Source organism: Nematostella vectensis, chromosome 12 (assembly GCF_932526225.1).
Source record: "Nematostella vectensis chromosome 12, jaNemVect1.1, whole genome shotgun sequence".
In the NCBI taxonomy this organism is placed as follows: Eukaryota; Metazoa; Cnidaria; class Anthozoa; order Actiniaria; family Edwardsiidae; genus Nematostella; species Nematostella vectensis.
Genome location: NC_064045.1, coordinates 2,507,453 through 2,534,077, shown reverse-complemented (window position 1 = coordinate 2,534,077; position 26,625 = coordinate 2,507,453). Strand labels below are relative to the sequence as shown.

Sequence of the window (26,625 nt, the reverse complement as noted above, 5' to 3'; positions counted from 1 at the left end):
GTCTTAGTGAAGTTCCCTTGCTACAGCCCGAGACTCGCTATAGAGAGACTCGCGATCCACGGGCTGAACAAACCCTGAGCTTGGGTCTCCTGTGGAGAAACTAAAGGGGGGCCTGAGAACAGGACAACGCGTATGCGCGCAATAAACGACCTGCTTAAATAAATCACGTGACTTTTGACTCTCGCGAAGCTTGAACGGTGGCATAAAAAAAACATAATAAGGGCTTATTAATCACCCAGAAAGTTTCTATGCCTCGACAGAAGGGGCTTATTTTTATTAATTGTTTTTGTCACTCTCTGGCATGATGGCCCAGCTATTTCTGTGTTTTGGCGTAAATTTGCTACAAAGAAGTCACGTGATCTCTTATAGCCAAACTACATCATATTGAGGAGCATGTGCAGAAGGGAGGCAATCAGAGCGGTTTACCGGCAGCGTGGGAGGGATGAGGGGAAAGTAAACGCTAATGCAAGCAGTCAGCGATCTACACAATCAATACCATCATCTTTTTTATTACCATTGTGCAATATATACAATTTAAGAGGCCCTAGGTATTAAAGTGACTAAAATACAAGTATGTACAACATTTGACAATATGCTTTGCGTAGTAACACCCCTAGTGCACTCAAACTGATCATTTATTCTGACTCAACTCGCAACAACAGGCGGCTTACACGAGCAAGTCACAGCTACGTGTTTGACAAGTTGGTGCTCGTTTGGGCTCTTTTGTTGGTCACGTGACATGCTACACGAGCAAGTCACAGCTACGTGTTTGACAAGTTGGTGCTCGTTTGGACTCTTTAGTTGGTCACGTGACATGCTAGTGTAAGCCACCTGTGAGGGTCATTATAAAAACCTTCCCCTCCCCCCCCCTCCAATACCTTAACCACAAGCCAGATGGTTGGGCTGTAGGGGAGGGGGACTACAATACCCTAGTCCCCCCAGTCTTATGCACAAACAAGATGGACTACAATACCCTAGTCCCCCCAGTCTTATGCACAAACAAGATGGACTACAATACCCTAGTCCCCCCAGTCTTATGCACAAACAAGATGGACTACAATACCCTAGTCCCCCCAGTCTTATGCACAAACAAGATGGACTACAATACCCTAGTCCCCCCAGTCTTATGCACAAACAAGATGGACTACAATACCCTAGTCCCCCCAGTCTTATGCACAAACAAGATGGACTACAATACCCTAGTCCCCCCACTCTTATGCACAAACAAGATGTTTGTTTGAGGGGGGAGGACCGACGGTAATTTTTGCTAGAAATGGAAATGAAAGTTGGACATTTTTAAGCAAAATTTTATGGGTGAACAAGATGGAGAGGATTTATACTCCCTGCACTTTATACAAAAAAGGATTTTTAAATAAACGTCTCAAGAAATTACAAATTAAGCATTCGAGATAATGAAGTCAAGCTCTTCTCGGCTCGCTGTTCTACACCTTGACTATATGTTTTGTATAAATGATGCACTTTCTCAAACATAACAATGGAAACAGGTTCATATAATTGACGGGGAACTACACAGACCGAGTGAGGCTTGGAGCACGTGTTGAGAATCGAGTCGTTCTCGTGGTAGAGATGCCGGACGGACTTGCTCGTTTCGCAAGCGCTAATTATAACCTTTTTACCATTTTGACCGACGTTATTGTACGAGATGTAAAGAACCTGTAATGTTTCATTACTAGCCACAGACTCAGCCAGCGCACACATCCCTTCGTCATTAATATCATTACAAGCTACGGACAGTTCCTCGAGACATGAATTCCTTGACAAAGCTATGGCGAGTTCCTTGGCACCAAACACATCTATATTACAGTGATCAAGAAAAAGGAATTTTAACCTGCAACAGCTTTTCACAAGAAGTCTAGCAATAGCTTTTACTCCACCGTACCCTACCGGGTTACCAGACAAATTTAAGCGGGTAACATTTTGAATGACTTTTGTTATTGCCTTAATGCCAGCGGTGCCTATACTAGAATTCGCTATGCTAAGTTGAGCGATGGTCCTTTTTTGTGCAAGACCAAGAGCGATACCCCGAGCCCCGGAATCACCTAGCCTTCCACCGCTAAGAAAAAGAGACGTGACAGTAGTGTTATGTCTCAGCATTTCACCGATAGCACGGCCTGCTTCAAACGTCATGTTACCACCATCTATCCCGAGAGTTCGTACTGTTTTATTGACTTTCAATGCATTGGCGAGCCTTTTAGTACCAGCATCTCCCAGGATTGTACTCGCAATGCGAACGTCAGTGAGATCTCAGCCAACTTGATAGCACACGAATCATCAAAGCCGTCATTTTTAATACAGATTGCTGAGAGTGTAACGTTGTTCTTTAAAGACTCAATTAAATTGCCAAAATTCGCCTCGCCGTTCCCATCAAAAAGGCTGAGAGACTGTAATGTGGTACGTGAGAGCATGCTGACCAGCGCTTTTACAATACCTGAATTAAAATGACAAACAAAATCTAGTTTTCGAATCGGAGAAGAAGCTAACGCTTTTGTAAATTTATCAGGGATCCCATCTGTACAATTCAAAATAAAGATAGTTAGATCACCAAGGGGGCGCAAACCGCTGACACTACCGACAGTCTGCAGGCTCTGGGAACGAGACAAATCGTACGATAGCAAATATGACAATCCTAACAGCGTAAAATAATATGGCTCAAAATCAAAGTGTAAAAGCACTCTGCATGGAAGAAGGCAATATGCCTTTTCCAAAACTTTGACGATTTCTGATTGTTTGCATCTCGCCAGACACTGACACAGCAACTTGAGAGCAATAGAGTGATCAAGCCAATCATAAACGCAAATCCCTTGGGGTGGATACTCGGGTACTTTGCGTGCGAGAGATTCCACGGCTTTCATCACATTACTGCCTACCATCATAGCGAGGTTGTAACGATTAACAGTGAAGTAAAATTTAAAATCATTAACCAATACACTCTTAACAATGCCTTGTCCAAGCCTGTCAGCTAAAAACACAGCACAGAAAAACTCCTGAAAAGACTTGTGAACAAAGGAGTACATTTCTTCTGCTAGTTTGGTGCTAGGGGATTTGCGGCGTGTTAAGAAACCTACCTTTTTCAATACTTCTGATAGTTTAGGAAGTGGAAAGGTGTTAGCATTTTCCTTAAGACTGTGAAAAGCAATTTCTCCTAGTCTTAAACTCATCGCTTGAATATCGTCATCGTCAAAGTTGATGTTTTCCTTCTCAAAGTATCTCCTCATTCGTGAGTACGCTACATCCTCGAAAAGTTCTCTAAGGGTCATACCATGTGAGAAATCCTTTTCCCTGTTCCTCTCACAATGATTCTTGAAACTCAAACAGAAAAGAACCAAGGTGAGAGGATTACACAATTCGACATTTGAGATTCCTTTGGAGATAATCTCTACAATAAATGCTGCGTAATCTGGTAATGCATTAAAGAAAATGCTGATGAAGTCATCAACATCGTGAAATCCCTTGATTTCTAGAGCATTACTTCCTGTAAAGTATTTGCTGAGCTTCTTTTCTGGTCTACTCGTTAAAAGGGTGTAACTAGAGGAATAGAACTTTTTACATACTACATTATGTATGCTCTCCCTTGCCTCTAAAGGTAACTCGTCGTATCCATCTAGGATTATCAAAACCTTATTTTGGTTTTCTTTGATGTACTGCACCACTTCTACCCTATCTTGTACACTAAATTCCTCGGGAAACAATTGATCTTGCACTGCCTGCGGGAACCCTTTAGAACTTATCCCTTTACACTTCAAAGACAGCACTAGCTCCACCTGAGGGAAGGACTCTGTTTTGGCCAAGACCCCTGTTGCCCAGTCATATGCAATCTTCTTGCATAACGTGGTCTTGCCCGCCCCAGAGTCCCCCTCCAGGAGAACACTTCGCACCGTCTTGGATGGTTCACTAGCGGTAAAGACGTCATACATCGGCACCTTGATATCGGTGTCTTTTCTGACTATCTCAAGCTCTGAGAACATGTTCTCCAGCGTGAAGTTGCTGTCCTCCATGTCCTCAAGCGGCTCAATAAGGACCTCTTCACCTGTCGTGTACCTCAGATGAAGATAGTCGATAAAGTCTTGAACCGCTAAAAAAAATACAAAAATATTATTGTTTCGGTTTGGATTGGCTATCTTTTATTGAAGGGCATTTCTCAATAAGGAGAACGATTTGCATATTTGGTTCAATGAAATGTGTTTGTGTCAGTTTGAATATTAAAATTTAAGGCTTTTTATTATCAGACACATGGCTGAACCCAGTTCCATTTTTCAACAATATGAAAGTTGTACGGATGCTATATAATATAGAATATTAATTAAGTGTCAAACAGGATAATAGAAATCCTTGACAATGCTTTCGAAAGAAGAGGACATCTTTTACACCCCTATAGGCGACCCTTTTTCGACTAACATCCTACAAACTATAAATTAAATATTGAAATGGTGTGTTGTTTGCCTCTGTGAAACAAAGAAGTTGGGCTGAAAATTCAAGCCCTTTTTGGGGAAAGAAAAACTGAACCTGGATGTGCAGTAAGCGAACAATGAGATGGCTAGTGCAGCACACCTGAGCTGACAAAGGAACAATATCCAAATCGGTATCATCTATGCAAAGAACAGTTTTTCGTTTATACATGGGAGCTCTGCAGCCAAGAGAGAAAATGATTTTGTTCTCCTTCTAGAGCATCTTTTATCCATGACTATCCCATTACCCATAGTCATGATTGCAAAATGGATGGGGTAGGCTGTATCTCTACTGACAGATATAACAAGAACTGTAGTGCTATGCATAAAACAGATACAGTGGAACCTGGATTTTACAATATGCCCCAGGAGATAGTAAATGTACCGGAAAATCGGGGTATTGTCAAGATGTCCTCCTTGATTTTACGATATAAAAGAAAATCCATTGAAAATAGTGTTGTACTCGGTTGGGTTACTTATCAACTTTAACAAAATATTAAAAGTGCAACTGTACTCCTTGTAAGACTGTAAATTTTCTCTTTGTAAGACTGTAATCTGTATTTAACAAGATCTGTCAAATAAAAAAAATTGATTGACTGTACTGTACACAACTGAGTTTTTCGTTATTTGTCGATAAACAAAATCAATAATATTGTTGTACGAAATTCAAAATTACGCTTAGGAGAACAGATTTGTATCGTAAAATCAATAATATCAATGTATCCAATAATGCTTGATCAAGGTAATTTCTTTTACATTTCACTGTATTTCCACCGTGAGAAAAGAACGCCTTTATAAAATCGAGGTTATTCTTAAATCAAGTATCGTAATATCCAGGTTCCACTGTATCAGCGGTGGGAAACTATGATTTGTCTCAGGGGAAGAGGGGAAGACCCATTTACATATACACTAACTGTTTAAAACAAATGGCAGGAGCAACTAAACTCCCATATATATGTCCTCTTAAAATTTTACCTAAATACGTGGGGTTACCATAGATACTAGACCCGGCCCAGCCCCACCCCCTCGCCCCCTTCTAGAATCTGCCACTTTTAATTTAGTTTTATTAAAATATCTTTAGCATGTCTTTAGCATGTACCTTTTTTCTTTGGTAGACTCTCATTCCCTGGGTCATGGGATGTTCTAAAGTAGAAACCACACAATCAGTTTACAACACAACATTGCCTGTTACTTTCCGTTATTGAAGGGTGACATTTAAATATCTATAATAAATCTATATAATAAGAAACAAAAACGAAACAAATCAAAAAGGTACATTTAAAATACAATTCACTGAAGATTCCACGATCTAACCCATATTAATGCTTATCTGTCCAAGAGAAACACACAAAAAAGAATTATAACTTACTTCCCAGAAGCAGCCTTATCACCTTTAGCGGCAGTGATGTCCTTCTTGCTGTTCACCTTTTTACCTGTGACATCAAATTGTAGAGTTGAGAGTGTAATAATCTAAAAAGGGATTTTAGGCCTTTAGGTGTATAGAAGATACCAAACCAAAAAAGGGACAAAAGTTTCTCTCAACATCAGGCCATGAAGAGAAAAAATCCTGTCCTCATGGACAAGGATATAAAGCAAGAGGTCATGTCTCCCTAATGTCAACTAAATAGGTTCAGTATTTTTTATATCAATGATATCTTATTGTGATTTGAGATTCGTGATTGTGTAAGTTTCTTATTATCATTTCAGGCTAGCTTTTTTTTCAGATGGTTTACTTACTTGAGAATTCCTCTTTGAGTGATGCTAGGTCCACTGCCATCTCAGATACTTTTTCCTTCACCTCATGCACTTCTTTGTTTGTCTCATCTACTTTTCCCTTCACCTCATGCACTTCTTTGTTTGTCTCATCTACTTTAGTTTTTGTCTCTTTGACTTCTTTCTTTGTCTCATTTACTTCTTTTGACAAGTCTAGATCTCTATCAACCCACTCATTCAAAAGCGTTACATAATCTCCCTCAAGAGGTGTGACCTTCAGGGTGTCTATTTCGCCCTGACTGACTCCACCGAGGGAGATCAGAGCATCAGATATTTCAACCCAGTATTGATTAAATTGAACAGTTGGCACTTCAGTTGATTTGATGTGGGCAAACACATTATTCCTGTACCATTTCAGCCGGGCCATGTGTGCCTCCTTGGTAAGATCAGTAGGAGGAGGCAACACATCCCAGCTAGACGTACTGACAGGTGGTGACAACCCAGTGATTTTGCCGATAATTCATAGAGAAACTACTGTCGAACTCTCTAATACCCTTGCTTACCGGACTTGTAGGGATCTTGTGCTTTGTGTTGCTTTTACATCAGCTGGTACGACTTTTCTTTGCAGATTCGCTAAGAAACAGTTGCTTGTTGCGCAATCCCAAGGGGAAGCAATTTTCCACCGGCGTAGAGGAAGGGTGAGTCTGCAGGAAGTCAGCGGTAATGTATACGTCGGAATCCGGTCGACACGCCGTTGGAAGTCCCGACTGACAAAGTAATTTCAAGATGGCGGCTGAGATGACTGGAAATCGCAAAGAATCTACAAACTTAGTTACTGGGATACCTGTGGTAGCCCAGTTATAAATTGCAACTGTTTTTTTCTTTTCGTGGTCCCGGGAAATCTGCAATGTTTCGCAATACCCCAAGAGCCTTTGCGCCATAGTCAATACTTCGCTTGTTTTAGTGTATTGAATGCGACCTTACTGAAGCCTTTTTCTTACACGAAGTATCTAGCCTACTGTCCTACGTCATCGCAACGCTTAGTTACCAAAAACTTTTGCATAATTTAAAAGGTCAGCGCTCGTTCACACGGTTCAGAAGGACGGTCATTATAATAAAGTAATTAGCATACCGTGAGAGTCAAGTCTCTCACGGTCGTACGCTCGTCGTACGGACGTGAAGTGAGAGGAGATCTGCCGATGAAGTTTAACTGAGGCAAACCGGCTATGCCATGCTGACGAGTCCTAATAAGGACGAAACAGCTGTCCATGGTTGCCGAACTGCAAGGGTAATAGACTGTGCTAGCGTCCCGTCTTGCCCCTACTGGTGCCAATGTGTGTATGCTAGTGTGCTTCTAAAATCCACATTTATGAATTTTTCACTTATTTACTTATGTCCTTTTGAGTGTTGTGAAGTTCGCGAACACTCAAACTTCTTCACACGTCAAGGGTCGATCCCTCGCGTACAAATAAATATTTGTAGAAAAAAAAAAAGGATTAAACGATAATTCCGCTGGTGTCCATGTGAGTGTTGTGATCTATACTGACCTTTTCAGCTGACGATCTTTCACACGCTCCAAAAGTTTACCGGAAGTTTTTTTTACCGGAAGTGAGTTAGATTAAACTGACAGCATACACTTATATGAAATATAAGATTTTTCGCGGGCTTTTTCAAACGAGATGGAACCTGGAAAAATGGAAAACGGTGGTCGATGGATGTCTGTATCTTCAATTGAAAAGGGCAAGGCAAAAATCGAGGCATACGAGACTACTGCAACTAGTAGATTTTGCAGTGTTCGCAATGATCCTCCGGACGAACTGGTAACTTGCTTATCCCGGGGATAGGAATTTTTCAGTAGAGAAGTATCAAACTTGTGTCATTTTACCTGGAGAATTCTTCTAAATGTGGCCATTTTAAAGCGATCTTCCGGTTTTTTAAGCTTATGGGTACCTTTCTATGTGAATAACAGTAACGGAGAGGGGGCGTGGTATTTACATAAAGCATTTTACTTTTCTTATGGGAGGGCAGGGTTCATTATCACCCTGGAGTTTTAAGCTATTAGTCTAGAAATAAATATTTTACTATCCCTCGTACTATTTCAGAAAACCTTTAAAAGAAAAAGTCGACAACAACGCAGATTTATGTTGTTTTTAGAGCGATATTTCGGCAGGATAATACCTGCCTTCTTCAGGTTATAAATGAAATACAATGACATGTTACACTGCTAGTACAGAGGCGTAGCCGGGATTTTTAACAGGAGGGGGACCAAAAGGTCATTTCAAGGCATTTTCTCCTGTATTTTAGATAATGTCTCATACATTTACTGTATTTTTGGCTACGCCCAGTAGTATATGTCGAAGTTCATTGAATGTCGAAGTTCATGATTAACTAACAAAAGGTAAAAATAGTAATTGAGTAAAGATTGACTTATGGAAGGTAGTAAATAGGGTGGTGTGGATTACTAAGTAGCTAAACGTTTTCTTCACGCCGGTTGAGGCCACCGGGTTCAAGAGTACCAGCGCGAGCTATCAGTGTGGCTTCTCTTGCTTTGCTTCTCTTTATCTGGAACAGTCTTTATGGACAAAGACTGGTATATTAATGAATGTAATAGACAACTTAATGACACTAAATTCTACACACAATTAGATGCCGACATTACTAATGACATACAAGAACGAGTCACAACCTACATCAACCGAATGCACACAGACGGAATAATTAATCAGGACACTAAATCCTACCTCACACCAAAAGACTCTAAACCTGGACGGTTTTACATACTCTTTAAAATACATAAACATGGTAATCCTAGGCGCCCTATTATTTCCTCCAACTCCCACCCCACCAAACGCATCTCAGAATTTGTAGACTACTACCTCCAGCCATTAGTAAGTAAACTTCCATCATACGTTAAAGACACTAACCACTTCTTAAACATTTTATTAACACTCAGCAACCTACCAACAGACTCTCTCCTGGTCACACTCGACGTCTCTAGCCTCTATACTAATATTCCACTTAATGATGGTATCAACGCTTGTCACCACTTCCTTCGCACATGTAACACTAACCCCATCCCTGCTGGCACTATTTGTGATTTAATCCGCATGATCCTCCAAATGAACAACTTCTCCTTTAATGACAAACACTACCTCCAGAAGCATGGCACCGCAATGGGCACACGCATGGCACCCTCTTTCGCCTGTCTCTTTCTTGGTCTATTTGAAACCAACGCTTTGCGTGACGCCCCTTACAAACCCCATACGTGGTTAAGATACATCGACGATATTTTTGTTGTATGGACTGAGGGTCTAGACAAATTGAACGCTTTTGTAGATTATCTTAACAATCTACATCCCACCATTAAATTTACAAGCTCCCACTCCTATAACAATGTACCTTTTCTTGACGTTAATGTCTCCATTGTTAATAATAAAATCGAAACTGACCTCTACTCCAAACCTATTGACAAACATCAAAACCTTCTTTTTTCATCTTGCCATCCTCATCACACCAAAAAGGCTATCCCCTATAGCCTCGCCCTCCATATTCGCCGCATTTGTTCTACAGAAGAAAGCTTTAATAACCGCTGCAATGAACTCTAAACTACCTCCTCAAGCGTGGCTATAAACCCGCTTTTCTCAAGAGACAAATCCTACGCGTTGCTAACATTTCCCGCATTGACGCCCTACGCCCTAATAATAACAACCACAAAAACTCCCCACTACCTAACATCAACGACATAATCCGTAGAAACTACAACCTTCTTCTCTCGTCTAAGCGATGCCATAAGGTTTTCACTGTGCCCCCTCTTGTCGCCTTTCGCCGTTTACCTAACCTCCGCGACATCCTCGTTAAAGCCAAGCTACCTTCCGACAGCTCTCCCACCAACCAACCTCCCGGTGCTTTCCGTTACGGAAAAAAACTGCCTAACCTGCCCCTATATTAGAACCGATGGCCTGACAAGCTACACATCTTTCTCAACAGGTGAAACACGACCTATAACCTCCCACATAACCTGCAATACTAAAAACGTGATTTATATGATTCAATGTAACCGCTGTAACCTTCAATATATTGGGGAAGCTAAACGCCAGTTTAGACGCTGACAACTCGTCAATAAGGCAGGTAGTACTAGGTTATATTTTACTAGTAGCATACAGCCTATGACCTGACTTGGTGCATTTTACTAGTAGCATACAGCCTATGACCTGACTTGGTGCATTTTACTAGTAGCATACAGCCTATGACCTGACTTGGTGCATTTTACACAGCCTATTGTATGAGCCAGTAAGGTGGCGAGCCACCCTCTTCCCTTCATAGATTCACAATGTTATAAAATGGTGGTAAATATGGTTGAAGGCAAGCATTGTCTGAGCTCTTGCCCATTGGCAAACCAGTTCCAGAGAACTTTGTGAGCCTTCTTGAAGGGATCTACAGTTAAATCAACAAGGATCAAGCTAATGCACCTAAGGCAAGCCGCAAGACCAAGACAAGCAAGCCGCAAGACCGAGACAAGCAAGCCGCAAGACCGAGACAAGCAAGCCGCAAGACCGAGACAGGCAAGCCGCAAGACACAAGACAAGCAAGCCGCAAGACCGAGACAAGCAAGCCGCAAGACAGAGACAAGCAAGCCGCAAGACAGAGACAAGCAAGCCGCAAGACCGAGACAGGCAAGCCGCAAGACACAAGACAAGCAAGCCGCAAGACCGAGACAAGCAAGCCGCAAGACACAAGACAAGCAAGCCGCAAGACCAAGACCAAGACAAGCAAGACCAAGACAAGCATTCATATATTTTTGGTTAAAACAGAGCTTTATGAATATGAACTTACTTGCCAAATGACAACGACCGGCCCTATGTGTAGAACTCATCTCGTTATGAGTGTCTTTACTTCTTTTATTCTCTTCAAAAAAACATACAACGCGTACAACATCATACAGACCACGAGGGTAACGATCACCCAGAATGCAACATTAGGTTACGTCATTATAAAAATAACTCAACACCCCCACTTGTTTCTTATGATGTAAACTTAAATGACAACGTGATTACAATATTCTACAATAAATGTTATAGGTAATAAGCTGATCTTACAGTTTTAGCACCAAAACAGAAATTTCTTGAATTTCGTTAGTCTGACCTTGCTGGTTGGTTTGGTGAAAATGTCAGCCACCATGTCCTCTGTGGGGCGAAACACAATATCGATTTTTCCATTTGAGACCGCATCACGCATGAAGTGGTGTCTGACATCGATGTGCTTAGACCTTTGCCTGTTTACAGGATTTTTACTAAGTGCAATAGCCCCCTGATTATACCCATAGAGCTTAGTGCATGAATATGATTCCTTTCCCATGTTACTTAATAGCTGACTTAGGTACAGGCTCTCCTGGGTTGTAGAAGCTAATCCTATGTACTCAGCCTCACAGGAAGAAAGGGCAACTGTGGGTTGCCTTCTGGATTTCCATGAAATGACAGCACCCTCTGGGGAAAGGCTAAAGCAGTATCCGGTCGTACTCTTTCTGTCATCCTCTGATGATGCCCAGTCTGAATCGCTATATGCAACAAGGCTCAAACCATCACTAGACTTCTTAAAACATAATTCATAATCTATAATGCCTTTTAGGTATCTAAGGACATGTTTAGCATCAGTCATATCTGCGGCTGTGGGGCAAGACAATTTCCGTGAGTTTGCTAACAATCCAACTGATGTCTGGTCTGGTACACACCATAGCATAAATAAGGCTTCCTACTATCTCCCTATACTTCTTAGGATCACCCTCTTCACTGTTCTCTCCAGCATTTTGCTCACATGGCGTTGTTCTGGGCTTACAACCCTCCATTTCAAATCTGTGCAGGACCTTAAGTAGGTTTCTACTCTGACCCATGGTAATCTGTCCTGGAGCCTGGTTGAAATCAATACCTAAGAAGTGGGAAATCTGGCCTGAATCTTTCATTTTGAAGTGCCTCTTCATATTTTCCTTGAAGTCATTAAGGATTCCCATGTCACTTGATGCAATGATCAGATCATCTACCCAGACTATGAGAATGACAATTTCATTGCCTACTAGCTTAGAGTAGACGCAGTGGTCTGATGGATTCCTGTTAAAACCACTCTCCATCAGACTTTCATGCAAAAGCTTATTCCAGTTTCTGCCTGACTGTTTTAGGCCGTAAAGGGATTTCTTTAACTTATAAACTAACTTTTCTCCATTTTCGGAGATCACTTCGAAGCCTTCTGGTTGTTTCATGTATATTTCCTGATCTATTGGTGCATGTAGGTACGCTGTTTTGACATCCATTTGATGGATAGTGAGGTCATACTGCCCTGCTAATTGCATTAGAACCCTAATTGAGGTGATGTTCGTAGTAGGAGCGAAGGTCTCCTGGTAATCAATTCCTTCAACTTGGCTATACCCCTTTGCTACATATCTAGCTTTAAATACTTCCCTGCCTCCTGCATCTTCTTTAATGGTGTATACCAATTTTTCCCCCACTGGGTTCAGACCCTCCGGGAGGGAGGTTAGCTCAAATGTGACATTTTCTTGAAGTGACCCCATTTCTTCGGCCATGGCTTGGTTCCATTCTGTAGCGTTTGTTGAGGCCATAGCCTAGTAACTTTGTGCCACCCTGAAACTCTGTAACAATAATCAACACTGGAATAAGTTATGTCATCACTATCACTTATACTGGTAACATAATCATCCAAATACTTAGGGGGTTGTCTCTCTCTTTGTGGACGCCCGCTGGTGTGACTCTGATTATCTACCTGCTCGCTATCACCGGGTGTACAACTAGCTTCACCATCCACCTTGCCCACACTGGGTGGCTTTTGATGGCTCCATTGAAGTTGGCTAGTTGTTCTGATCCAACCCCTTTATGAACATTGCCCACTGGCATTTCATTGTGAATGAGGCCTTTAGTTTGAGTTTCTTGCTCGATTCAATCCTTACTGATGAACTTAATGAGTCTGTGCTTTAACACCTTCCCCTTATCTGGGTGGTACACTAGGTATGCCGGGCTGTTCTCTTCATACCCTACGAATACCCCTCTCACACCGCGAGAGTCTAATTTCTTATGGTTGTGATTGTACGTGTAACATTCTGATCCGAATATTCCCATTCTGGAAAGGTCAGGTTTCTTTCCTGTTGGCATGAAATAAGGTGTGTTCTCTGTTCTCATGTTATAGCACCTATTCCTAATGTGTGCAGCAGTTTGAACTGCATATGGCCACAAGAACTTTGGCACCTGTTTCTCTATAAGCAAACATCTGCCCATCTCAAACAGGGTTCGCCACTGCCTTTCAGCTGTTCCATTCTGATGTGGGGAATGGGGACATGATAACTCATGTTTAATGGATCTCTCTCGGAGAAGTGCCTGAAAATCATTGCTAATAAACTCGCCCCCATTATCTGACCGTATGCACATCCATTTAATTTCTCCATAAGGGGCAGAATCTGCTAAGAATTTCTGAGCTGCTTGCACTGAATCACTTTTCTCTTTGAGAAAATACACAAATACTTCCCCAGAATAATCATCTGTGAATTAGATACTATACTTAAAACCCTCCCTTGATACTGGGTTTATAGGGCCCGCCAGGTCAGTGTGAACCCTCTCTAAGGGTCTGGTAGCCCTAGAATCTGGCTTTCTATTTCTGTTATTTACAAACTTCCCCTCGATGCAGGTGTTGCAAGTTAACTTAGACTTATCTTTCCAGACATATTCGTTCCCTTTACTACCCCCTTTGTCTTTAAGACATCCTCAAAATTGCAGTGGCCTAATATTTTATGCCATGTGTATATGTCATGTGAAACGCTTACCTTATCATAGCTGTCATTACCATAAAGTGGTTCTTTCAAATAGTACAACTTATTATGTTCCTCAATTTTAAATGCAGTACCATCCTTATGGATGAGTTCATTCTGTCCAGTTTGGAACTTAACTTCTGCCCCATTTGCAGTTGCAGCCTTCACAGAAAAGATGTCTTGGGGGTACGATGGTATGTACAATGCTCCCTTCAGCACAGCGTTTACATGTCTGCCATTCACATCCTTGAGGGTTACCATTGCGTCTCCTCGCTTTACGGCAATGTTCCTGGTCCTTGTTCCATCAGCTAATTCCATACAATGTTCACTTGGTTTGAATGTTCCATCGATCCTTGTGATCGTATCAGTTGTAACGATATGAGATGTAGCCCCAGTGTCAACTAGCATGCCCTTGGGGTTGTTGAGAACTTTGTTACTGTGATCCTTCACATTAAATGTGAAAGTATGTTCCTCCTCATTATTTTCTGTATCATCCATAACAGAAACTTTCTTTGTTGTGTCTCCTTTCTGTTGGTGCCTTTTACATTCTCCATCTGAATGGGTAGAACTCTTGTGATAATTGCACCATTTTGTTGTTTCACTTTTCTTTGGGCAGTCCCTGATGAAGTGCGAAGTTTGACCACAACCATAGCATGCACTTGGTGCTGGAGACGCAGCCTTCATTACTTGGTCTGCTTTCCCCTTACTGCTAAATTTCTCTGTTTCTTTATAGCTTCTCAGGTGACCTTTGAATGTACAGAATGATATCTCCCCAGCGCTTTGAGTGATGTGTATAGCTAGCGGTTTATAGGATTCTGGTAACCCTTTCAGAATCATTGCGATGATCAACCCATCACCGAGTGTTTCCTTTGCGTTTCTGAGAGCAGTGATAGCCTTCTCAGCACGAATAAAATAATCGGTGACTGTTTCGTTTACTCCCATTTCGAGTGATGTTAGTTCAGTGTACAGTGTTATGATACGAGGCTTGCTTTGGCTCGCATAAAACTCCCGTAGTATCTTTAAGGCTTTCCTGCCGTCGTCAGTAGCTTCTCTCATTACTAGTGAGAGGATTTTATTGTCTAACAACTGTATAAGTTCCGCATAGCATTCTTCGTTCTTTGTCGCGTCAGGCGCATCCGTCGATGGCAAGATTGTATCTTTCAATTTCAGCATCCGTAAATGTCCCAAAAATTTGGCCTCCCACAATTCATACTTGCTCTCGTCTCCGTCGAACGTCAATCTGTTCCATTTCGAGTCCGTCCTCGACCCATAACCTGTAGAACTCATCTCGTTATGAGTGTCTTTACTTCTTTTATTCTCTTCAATAAACATACAACGCGTACATGGCTGATCATACAGACCACGAGGGTAACGATTACCCAGAATGCAACATTAGGTTACGTCATTATAAACATAACTCAACACTATGAGCCGTGTGAAGAAGTCTGAGTTCACAAGGTTTGCGAACTTCACAACACTCAAAAGGACATAAGTAAATAAGTGAAAAATTCAGTTGTTTTTAGTATGCTTTGTGGTTGTTTTGTGCAAGTTTTTGCTGCTTTGGTGGAACACAGCCGTAGATATCAGTTATGAATGCCAAATAAACAAAAACATGAGAAAGCAGCCGATTTCCTCTCACTTCACGTCCGTACGACCAGCGTACGACCTTGAGAGACTTGACTCTAATGTAAATATGCTAATTACTTTATTATAATGACCGTCCTTCTGAACCGTGTGAACGAGTGCATGGCCGCCATCTTGAATTTGAGATTCCAGCTCTCAGACCCATGTTATTTGTGCAGTTGAAGGCCCGATTCGCGATTTAATAACTGCATATTTAACCATAGCCTCAATTTCTACCAAGTTATTTTGGAAAATCATCTCAGCTTGGATTGATTTCGCTGTATTTACTCGTGTTTACATTTGTGACCCGAGTGCGAGACACGCGGCTCAAAGTGCTGACTGCTTTAGACTCATACAGCTTACTTTAAGACGTAATTAAATGTGCTCTGGACACTCATGAATGGACTCGGGGTATTTACCTTGATTGCTTAATCTATTTTGAAGTGCAAGTAGTTTGAAACAATTGATGGAAATCGCTTTGTCGATGAATCTACTTTACATTGGACACTTGACCGGCTACCCTAAGATGAATTTTATTTTCTTACTATAAAATATCTTGATCTCTCTCATTGAATTTCATCATTTTAACCATGTCGATTTTAATAAAGTACAGCATAGGTGTTGCAAGTCATGTAAGTGTAAAATATGTACTTAAATCTATGAAAATTATTTTGGTACTTTTGTGCTTCCTTTAGATAAGCTTAAGTTTTATTATTTCCCTGAAATACCTTTATCTCTCATTGAATGTCATTTTATTTTTATGGAACAATTTCAAAAAAAAATCTAGAGATTTGTAATATTTTTGTAGTGTTGTTGATATTGAAAATATGTTTATGCTCTATAAATTTCAATCAAATCTAGATATCCTATAGCCCCTTTCAAAATAATTTTTTTTGTTGTTTAATTGTAACTTACATAAATAAAATAATACATTTCAATATAATTATATTGTTAATACAATAGGACTTACTTTGGGTGTTAAAATAAATGTACTCCTAAGTGATAGCACATCGAGGGCAGTGAACCAAAAAAATGTTTAAGAAATAACAATTTTAAAACACAGTCTCAGCTTTCCTTAATCTTATTTCGATGCTAACTCTGATGTGGGGATAGTATTTGAAGATAGCACAATCAGCCCTGTCTACTTTCATGGAGCACACCTCGAGTCCACCTCACACCTGAAGAGATCATGCTCTTACCTTTCTCGCCCCAATCAGTGTTGTGATATGGCATTTACAATAAAAAACAAGATTATCTTTTTTTTATTATATCCAAAGTAGGCAGTAAAATCTTTGTCATATATGTCACACAAACAAGTTGCAGATCTCAGGTATCCCAGTCAACCCTGCGCGCAGGGTCTAGTTTTACAACAATAACGCTCTTCATTTCTGCGGAATTGTCCAAATATTGAAGGTAAATTATTAACTGTGTAATAGACGTATTTGTTATTTAATATTGTATTTGATAATAACTCAAAATAAATGGTATTCAGAACTACTACGTGATAATAAATATGTTCACTGGTCATGAAAGTGTCTTTTACTCTGAATTGATAGCGGTGGATTCAGATATTTGGAGGGTGGCGGGACGAGCGAAATTATTAAAATATCTAAGCATTTAGCAGAGTTCGCTTGTCATTATAAAATGAATTACTTATCAAATTTAACCTAAGACGGTTACCATGACAAGGTAAAATACAACAAATATATCAGATAACACCAATAATTTTATCTTGGAGTGATAAATTAAAATCTGTACGACAATTTACAAAATGCTATCCATGAGACAAGGCTAAAAATCTCGCGACCCCTAGGACCTTAACTGCCCCTCTAGCCACTAAATTCATAACAAGCCACCACAAATTTCAGGGGGATACACTATTCCTACATTGTTTGCGCCAGCTATGTCTTTGCTAACAGGCAGGAGGTACATTTACAAACCATAAAGGAAGCATTATCAAAAAAGGAAAATTCAGACTGGTTATCAAACGTACATGACTCCATAGTATTAGATTTATATCTAAGAAATTCTTTAATAAGATAAATCATGATTTTTCGTTTCAATCTGTATTACTGTTCCGCAGCTTACTTGAGGAGGACAATTACACAAAATCTGTTTTATCCAGTCTCATTGACTTCTATCACCCCGAAGAAAGCACCCCCAATGGCCGTGTTAAAATAATTATTGGTAAACTATTGCCACTTATGAATCCACAATATGTCAATATGTCAGGATCAGGGGCATTAGGGGCAGTAAAATTGTGAGAAAAGAGCTGTTGCTAAGTTGAAACTGGCACATGTAGCATGAAAGTACTGGCCACAGCAGTCACACCCCAGCCAACCCTCATTGTCGTCTTGCCGACAGAGTTTATAAACCTTAAAGTTGCGATTGCTACAACAGAAAACGATCAAAGAAAATTAGCTAGAAAACTGTTTATAGTTTTATACTCAAAATCATGAGGTTGGGATATGCAGGGATGGCTCTTATGCTTATAACATTTTAGTTCAAATAAGGTACCATATTTTTTACATCAGAGCTTGAACAGGTGATTAAAATTATTGTTTACAGTTGCAGGAGAACTAGTGGATAACCATTTTTGGCACAAAATGATTATTATTGTTGCTTTTTCTCCAAGAGGAGGGGGTACCTAGGTAGAATTTATCAACCTTATATTTCTTTTTAGAAAGTCAAACAACAAAATATATGCTCAGCATCAATATTAATGAATATAATAAAGGCATTAATTAGTAAACAATTGATTTGTAACAGGGCTTTTTGTCCGCAAATTTAGCCCCTCTCTATTTTTAGCTATGGGGTCCTTAACAATTAACTACTTATGTCATCACAGCAGGATCCAATGACCTGAGACAGCAGCCGCCGCTCAGTTTGGACATTTAAGTTGGTTGATGGAATCCAAAGAGCCAGGCAACGGGCAAACTATTGATAGTAGATAAAAATACAAAAATTTTTGAAATAGTTACATAAGACCTACAAAAATTAAAAGCAGAATGACCGATTTATAGTCATAATTTTGCACTAAAATTAATTGTTTCACTCAGATTCTGTTGTCTTCAAAAAAAAAAAAAAAACAACCTCAACCTCAACCGTAACCAACCCAACCTCAATAGAGAGCTTTCAATTGGTCTGATACTAGCATATTTTATTTTAGTCAACGTCAAAACGAACCCCCTCCCCCCAGGGCTACAAAGGCCGTGAATGTTACACGTACATAGCGTAGCTGTTACACATACAAAGCATATGAAGACACCGCAGTTGTAGCCATCAACCTGCTTCGCATGCATGGGGTGAACACAAGGCCAATCGCGTTGTTCTATCCTGTCTTCAGTAGTCCAGTCAATCTATGAAATTTTAATGGCCCAGGTGGAACTTATTGCAATAGAATTTCTCTCAACGGATTTTGAACAAGTGATACAACCTAGTTAACATACTAAAAGTCCCCAAAAATCCCTTTGGTGGAACGTCTTGAAATATGTTATTTTTCCATTTCGGAGCAAAACCACAGGGTATCCGCGTTGCGTAGAAAGGATTGACATGTCCACGTCCTCAGAGACGGTAAACGGGGGTGTTTGTTTTAACCAGCTCAGTTTCTATTACAGAATTTACAATGTACCCTAGTTTACAATATGGAAACGTCTTTCTTTTTTTCCACATGGCTTGAAACCTTTCTGAACGAGCTCGCCATCTTTAGTGTTCATATTTAATTTTTTCAAATAATATGGTTCGCGTGTACCTGAACTTGTTGATTTGTCTCATCAAAGAAACGTTTGTGACTGGCTGTTCCTCATCTCCACCCAATGGGTTGAAATATAACCGTTGTTTTGACAACCTGTCCATAGCCTACAAATGATATTACAAAATGTTTTTTTTACTTCACAGACAGGCACGAGGTCAACTTGCAAAACTGTGTAAAAGATTTTACAAATTGGTCTAACCAATAATTCCAGTGATCAGATGACTGGATGGGGATCAGGATGAGGTTTATACTCCTGAAGTCCACGCCACCCCCAATGACACACAAAGACTTCTCAGCCACCAATACATCCTTTCTAGGCGTGCCCGTTTCCAAGCTAGAAAATGTGACATCACGTTTTTATCCCACCGTGGTAGTTTTGTTTTAAAAACGTACCGAATCAGTCCACCATCCCGGGACAAATCGTGGGACCCCCGCCTTTATCCGCGCTATGTCCGCCGCAGACACTTCCCTTGGGTCGAGAAGGGTAAACAAGCATGCAGGGGTGACTCGGAAGACGGGATATTCCAGCTGGGTGGCGCAAGGTGACAGCTTGTTCGTGTGCACCGCGTAACGAATCCTTGCAACAGGATCCAGTTTGGCGTGGCCTTTAGTTGAACTACAACAAGGGGAACGTTTGCACAATGAATGAGAGTAATCAGCTGTGGAGCTTGATACACACGTTTTCTCGCAGTTAGGCTAGGTCCAAACTTAATTGACCCCTACTAAATGAAATGGCGCTAATAGATAATATTCTAGTTAAATGTTTCGATGTGTGATCTAAGAACGGTAAATGATGGACGTTCTACCGCTGATCATACACTTCTAGAAGTACCTCTCAAAATGGGTAGCATCTAGAGTCCTATACGGAATCGGAGCTGACGTCACTGCTGCATCATTGTTGTTCTCGTCTGATCCAGAACTGACTTCGACCACCAAGTCATCCACTGCACGTAGGTATCATATGCAAAAAAAGCATATTATTTGAAGATTCCTTCATCGGCAAAGACGTGTTCCTGGCAGTTGCCACCTTTTATGGACCTTATTCGCATATCTTCAAGTGGAACGGGGAGAATTTCACGAGGTACCAGAGTATTGTGGCGGCGGGGTCCGACCTGGAGACCTTTACTATAGATGGTTTTCCTAGCGATTACTGGTAAGTTCTCTGTCTTCCGCCATTTTGCCCTACTGGAGGGGGGGGGGGTCATCGAATAAGGCCCCTGCATTACACCTCGAGCACACACTTCCAGCAAAGACTTTGTTATAGTCCAGTCAATCTGATGTTTAACCTAAACGTAATTGCAACACAAATGATTTTAGTCTTAAATGACAGAGTAGCATGTCCTTGATAACTTCCCAAAAGTTCTTCAAAATTCTATTTTGTGAACATCTCGAAATTCAACAACAAACAATTTTATTGTCATTCATGGCGCACTTACCCTCCACTCTCGAAGAGATCGCACTGCCAGTACGCTCAAGACGGCCGACAAAAAAATTGTTTATTGTCAAATTTCCAGATGTTCACACAAGAGAACTTTGGAGAACATTTGGGGTGTTGTTTAGAATGTCTTTTCTTATCATTAAACAATAAAATTCTTTGTGTTGCAATCACTATTAGGTTCAGCTATAAATTTTCATAGACTACAAAAGATGAATAGATCGAGATGTTGATTCTTTCTCTCATGCTCTTTGCGACTCGTGAACCCTAAAATAGAATCGGACATTAAGTTACAAATATTTTTGTCCCTCTGTAAACAAAAATTCCCCCTTCCCCGGTTGTTGATCTTTGTCTACTCTTTCATTATAATCGTCAATATTATACTCGTTCCCATTTATAGACCCTGAGCTACAGTGGTACAACAGACTGGAACCTTTTGTATGACAGTCAGTTAGGATTGAATAAGGATAACTAACAAATCATACATCGAGAAAACTTTGCCCATCACATCCGGGGCACCTTTTGAGCCTTAAAGTAGGCCACCATTTTATGCTCTTGCTCGATGCCGAGTCGCACAAAGCACCCCTCTCCATCGGCTAATTCAAGCGAGTAACTAATATATTTTCAAGCAAATATCGTCAATTATGGGTCAGATTATATTCGTAGATTATTTCTTTAAAGTTTTCTTGCGAATAAACTGTTATATTTTAAATGATAATCAATAACAAAAAAGTGTTTCAGCTTTATTTTTGAAATTGTACTTCCAGGACGTCTACGAGACAATGTTGCGTTACTTTTCACTTGTATTTTTCCAGGCACGTGATTGGGTGAGCATTACCTCGCCATATATGGGCAAAGAGAAGACATACCTTGCCATCATCAGCAGTGGCCTCGATCCCGTGATCTACGCCTGGGACAAGTATCACTCTAGAAAGTTCGCCAAGGTCCAGTCCATCTCTTCCGCACGGACACGTGACATGACGTTCTTTATTATGGGAGAGAGGGTCTACCTCGCGGTCGCCTCACACCGAAGCACTGGGATCTACCAAGGCTCGTGAACGCGTGAAACCACCACGCAATACATGTGACAAGATGTAACGCTAGCGGCGTATTTGCTCTGTTAGAGCGGAGATTGATTGACATGTAGCGTTAGACATTCAACTACCAAGGCTCGTGATTGTGTGACGTGCGGGTTTGAGCGGGTTTTTTGTCACGAGGACTTGGCGTTCTTTTTCAGACACCACTTTTTCTAAATATGGTGATCACGCAATCTAAACGTCAAGCAACACATCAGATTAAATATCAGGATCTATACAACAATCCTCTTGTTTGTATTAGTAAATATATGTAACGGCTGTAAATACACGTTTTGTATCACTAAGAGACTAGTCCATTTATTTTTTTTGAAGATAGCTCAATATCAGTCTTAGGCCGCTACCAAGGGGGGTGGGGAGGTGGGGTATAGAAGTCAGAGTCGTACGAAAAGAAATGTTGGGAACTTTTGCGAATCGAGGGGAATGGCGGCTATTCGCAGTCAACACGCTCACGCATCGAGTCTCAGTGAAGCTCCCTTGCTACAGCCCGAGACTCGCTATAGAGATAAGCTATCTCTGGCGTGATGGCTTAGCTATTTCTGTGTTTTGGCGTAAATTTGCTACAAAGAAGTCACGTGATCTCTTATAGCCAAACTACATCATATTGAGGAGCATGCGCAGAAGGGAGGCAATCAGAGCGGTTTACCGGCAGCGTGGGAGGGATGAGGGGAAAGTCAACGCTAATGCAAGCAGTCAGCGATCTACACAATCAATATCATCTTTTTTATTACCATTGTGCAATATATACAATTTAATAGGCCCTAGGTATTAAAGTGACTAAAATACAAGTATGTACAGCATTTGACAATATGCTTTGCGTAGTAACACCCCTAGTGCACTCCAACTAATCATTTATTCTGACTCAACTCGCAACAACAGGCGGCTTACACGAGCAAGTCACAGCTACGTGTTTCACAAGTTTGTACTCGTTTGGACTCTTTAGTTGGTCACGTGACATGCTACACGAGCAAGTCACAGCTACGTGTTTGACAAGTTGGTGCTCGTTTGGACTCTTTAGTTGGTCACGTGACATGCTACACGAGCAAGTCACAGCTACGTGTTTGACAAGTTGGTGCTCGTTGGACTCTTTAGTTGGTCACGTGACATGCTAGTGTGAGCCACCTGTGAGGGGCATTATAAAAACATACTCCCCCCCCCCCCCCCAATACCTTAACCACAAGCCAGATGGTTGGGCTGTAGGGGAGGGGGACTACAATACCCTAGTCCCCCCAGTCTTATGCACAAACAAGATGGACTACAATACCCTAGTCCCCCCAGTCTTATGCACAAACAAGATGGACTTCAATACCCTAGTCCCCCCAGTCTTATGCACAAACAAGATGGACTTCAATACCCTAGTCCCCCCAGTCTTATGCACAAACAAGATGGACTACAATACCCTAGTCCCCCCAGTCTTATGCACAAACAAGATGTTTGTTTGAGGGGGGAGGAACGACGGTATTTTTTGCTAGAAATGAAAGCGAGTTGGACATTTTTAAGCAAAATTTTATGGGCAAACAAGATGAAGAGGATTTATACTCCCTGCACTTTATACAAAAAAAAAAAAAGGATTTTTAAATAAACGTCTCAAGAAATTACAAATTAAGCATTCGGGAGAATAAAGTCAAGCTCTGCAATACTCAAGAAATTACAAATCATCTTGACTTGCTGTTCTACACTGTATCTTTTGTATAACCGATGCATTCTCTCAAACTTAAGAACAAGTAAAAAAGTTTTATATAATTGACGGGGAACTCGGCAAACCGAGTGGGGTTTGGTGAACGTATCAAAAATGGAGTCGTTCTCGTGGTAGAGATGCCGGACGGACTTGCTCGTTTCGCAAGCGCTAATTATAACCTTTTTACCATTTTGACCGACGTTATTGTACGTGATGTAAAGAACCTGTAATGTTTCATTACTAGCCACAGACTCAGCCAGCGCACACATCCCTTCGTCATTAATATCATTACAAGCTACGGACAGTTCCTCGAGACATGAATTCCTTGACAAAGCTATGGCGAGTTCCTTGGCACCAAACTCATCTATATTACAGTGATCAAGAAAAAGGAATTTTAACCTGCTACAGCTTTTCACAAGAAGTCTAGCAATAGCTTTTACTCCATCGTACCCTACCGGGTTACTAGACAAGTTTAAGCGGGTAACATTTTGAATGACTTTTGTAATTGCCTTAATGCCAGCGGTGCCTATACTAGAATGCGCTTTGCTAAGTTGAGCGATGGTCGTGTTTTGTGCAAGACCAATAGCGATACCCCGAGCCCCGGAATCACCTAGCCTTCCACCTCTAAGAAAAAGAGACGTGACAGTAGTGTTATGTCTCAGCATTTCACCGATAGCACGGCCTGCTTCAGACGTCATGTTACCACCATCTATCCCGAGAGTTCGTACTGTTTTATTGACTTTCAATGCATTGGCGAGGCTTGTAACACCAGTACTTCCCAGGATTGTTCTATCAATGCGAACGTCAGTGAGACTGGTGTTATCAGATAAGATCTCAGCCAACTTGATAGCACACGAATCACCAAAGCCGTCAGATTCAATACAGATTTCTGATAGTGTAACGTTGTTCCTTAAAGACTCGATTAAATTGCCAAAATTAGCCTCGTCGATCCCATCAAAAAGGCTGAGAGACTGTAATGTGGTACGTGACAGCATGCTGACAAGCGCTTTTTCAATATCACCTGCACCAAGGCGACAAGAAATACCTAGTTTTCGAATCGGAGAAGAAGCTAACGCTTTTGTAAATTGATCAGGGATCCCATCTGTATAATGCAAAAACAAGATAGTAAGATCACCAAGGGGACGCAAACCGCTGACACTACCGACAGTCTGCAGGCTCTTGGAACGAGACAAATCGTACGATAGCAAATATGACAACCCTAACAGCGTAGAATAACATAGTTCAAAAAAATCAAATTGTAAAAGCACTCTGCATGGAAGGAGGCAATATGCCTTTTCCAAAACTTTGACGATTTCTGATTGTTTGCATCTCGCCAGACACTGACACAGCAACTTGAGAGCAAGAGAGTGAGCAGGCCTTTCATGCAAGGGAATCTCTTCGGGTGGATACTCGGGTACTTTGCCTGCGAGAGATTCCACGGCTTTCATCACATTACTTCCTACCATCATAGCGAGGTCGTAACGATTGACAGTGTGGTAAAATTCAAAATCATTAATCAATACACTCTCAACAATGCCTTGTCCAAGCCTGTCAGCTAAAAACACAGCACAGAAAAAGTCCTGAAAAGACTTGTGAACAAAGGAGTACATTTCTACTGCTCGTATGGTGCTAGGGGATTTGAGGCGTGTTAAGAAACCTACCTTTTTCAATACTTCTGATAGTTTAGGAAGTGGAAAGGTGTTAGCATTTTCCTTAAGACTGTGAAAAGCAATTTCTCCTAGTCTTAAACTCATCGCTTGAATATCGTCATCGTCAAAGTTGATGTTTTCCTTCTCAAAGTATCTCCTAATTCGTGAGTACGCTACATCCTCGTAAAGTTCTCTAATGGTCATACCATGTGAGAAATCCCTTTCCCTGTTCCTCTCACAATGATCCTTGAAACTCAAACAGAAGAGAATCAAGGTGAGAGGATTACACAATTCGACATTAGAGATTCCTTTGGAGATAATCTCTACAATAAATGCTGCGTAATCTGGTAATGCATTAAAGAAAATGCTGATAAAGTCATCAACATCGAGAAATCCCTTGATTTCTAGAGCATTACTTCCTGTAAAGTATTTGCTGAGCTTCTTTTCTGGTCTACTCGTTAAAAGGGTGTAACTAGAGGAATAGAACTTTTTACATACTACATTATGTATGCTCTCCCTTGCCTCTAAAGGCAACTCGTCGTATCCATCTAGGATTATCAAAACCTTATTTTGGTTTTCTTTGATGTACTGCACCACTTCTACCCTATCTTGTACACTAAATTCCTCGGGAAACAATTGATCTTGGATTGCCTGTGGGAACCCTTTAGGACTCATCCCTTTACACTTCAAAGACAGCACTAGCTCCACCTGAGGGAAGGACTCTGTTTTGGCCAAGACCCCTGTTGCCCAGTCATATGCAATCTTCTTGCATAACGTGGTCTTGCCCGCCCCAGAGTCCCCCTCCAGGAGAACACTTCGCACCGTCTTGGATGGTTCACTAGCGGTAAAGACGTCATACATCGGCACCTTGATATTGGTGTCTTTTCTGACGATCTCCAGCTCTGAGAACATGTTCTCCAGCGTGAAGTTGCCGTCCTCCATGTCCTTAAGCGGCTCAATAAGGACCTCTTCACCTGTCGTGTACCTCAGATGAAGATAGTCAATGAAGTCTTGAATCACTAAAATTAAGAAAAAAAAACATTTTACTGTTTCGGTTTGAATTGGTTTTCTTATTTTGGTCATTCTCTTTTCAAACTTATTGAAGGGCATTTCTCAATAAGGAGAACGATTTGCGTCAGTGTGTTTGCGTCAGTGTAAATATAAAAATTCAAGGTGTTTTATTAGCAGATACATGGCTCTACCTAGTTCCATTTTTAACGAGAATATGAAAGTGGAAGGGATGCTATATACAGTATAATAGGAAATATTTATTTCAAAGAGTGTCAAACAAGATAATGGAAATCCCTGACAATGCCTTTGAAAGAAGAGGACATCAATTGCACAAAGAATTGGCCCTTCGTCGCCTAACATGCTACAAACGCTAAATTTAAAGATTGATATGACATGTA

At 40.9% G+C, this 26,625-nt stretch overlaps 4 protein-coding genes across 10 annotated transcripts in view; 1 reads left to right on the top strand and 3 right to left on the bottom strand.

Moving 5' to 3' along the window:
* Positions 1-6,966, bottom strand: part of LOC116609595 (NACHT, LRR and PYD domains-containing protein 3-like) — a 38,717-nt gene extending 31,751 nt beyond the window's left edge. Inside the window, exon 1 of the mRNA XM_032370401.2 lies at positions 6,743-6,966. The gene's annotated coding sequence lies outside the window, so the exon portion shown is untranslated. The remainder of the gene's footprint in view (positions 1-6,742) is intronic.
* Positions 1-26,625, top strand: part of LOC116609597 (thrombospondin-type laminin G domain and EAR repeat-containing protein-like) — a 126,083-nt gene that overhangs the window by 35,742 nt on the left and 63,716 nt on the right. The window lies entirely within an intron of this gene.
* Positions 1-26,625, bottom strand: part of LOC116608883 (NACHT, LRR and PYD domains-containing protein 3-like) — an 89,180-nt gene that overhangs the window by 17,293 nt on the left and 45,262 nt on the right. For 4 of the 6 annotated variants that reach the window (XM_048719832.1, XM_032369912.2, XM_048719833.1 and 1 more), the window contains one exon: positions 23,006-26,235. In XM_048719832.1, the coding sequence (XP_048575789.1) occupies positions 23,492-26,235 (2,744 nt within the window). In that variant the 3' untranslated portion in view covers positions 23,006-23,491. Of the gene's footprint in view, positions 1-1,639; positions 4,094-5,565; positions 5,610-5,835; positions 5,900-6,203; positions 6,680-23,005; positions 26,236-26,625 lie in introns of those variants that run through there. The other 2 variants (XM_048719836.1, XM_048719831.1) reach the window with 2 other exon arrangements.
* On the bottom strand, positions 12,139-15,464 carry LOC125557333. Its single transcript, XM_048719848.1, has 2 exons — positions 13,999-15,464; positions 12,139-12,816 (listed from the first exon to the last, which is right to left on the bottom strand). Exons 1-2 carry the CDS (start codon positions 15,313-15,315, stop codon positions 12,790-12,792), a joined length of 1,344 nt encoding a protein of 447 aa, XP_048575805.1. The 5' UTR covers positions 15,316-15,464; the 3' UTR covers positions 12,139-12,789.

Excerpts from the sequence above, each read along its gene's own strand:
- LOC125557333 (XM_048719848.1), bottom strand. The coding sequence starts at position 15,315 with ATGTTTATTGAAGAGAATAAAAGAAGTAAAGACACTCATAACGAGATG. Across the intron at positions 12,817-13,998 it reads GTAATGACAGCTATGATAAG|AGTTTCAGGGTGGCACAAAG; the intron begins GTAAGCGTTTCA and ends TTATTGTTACAG.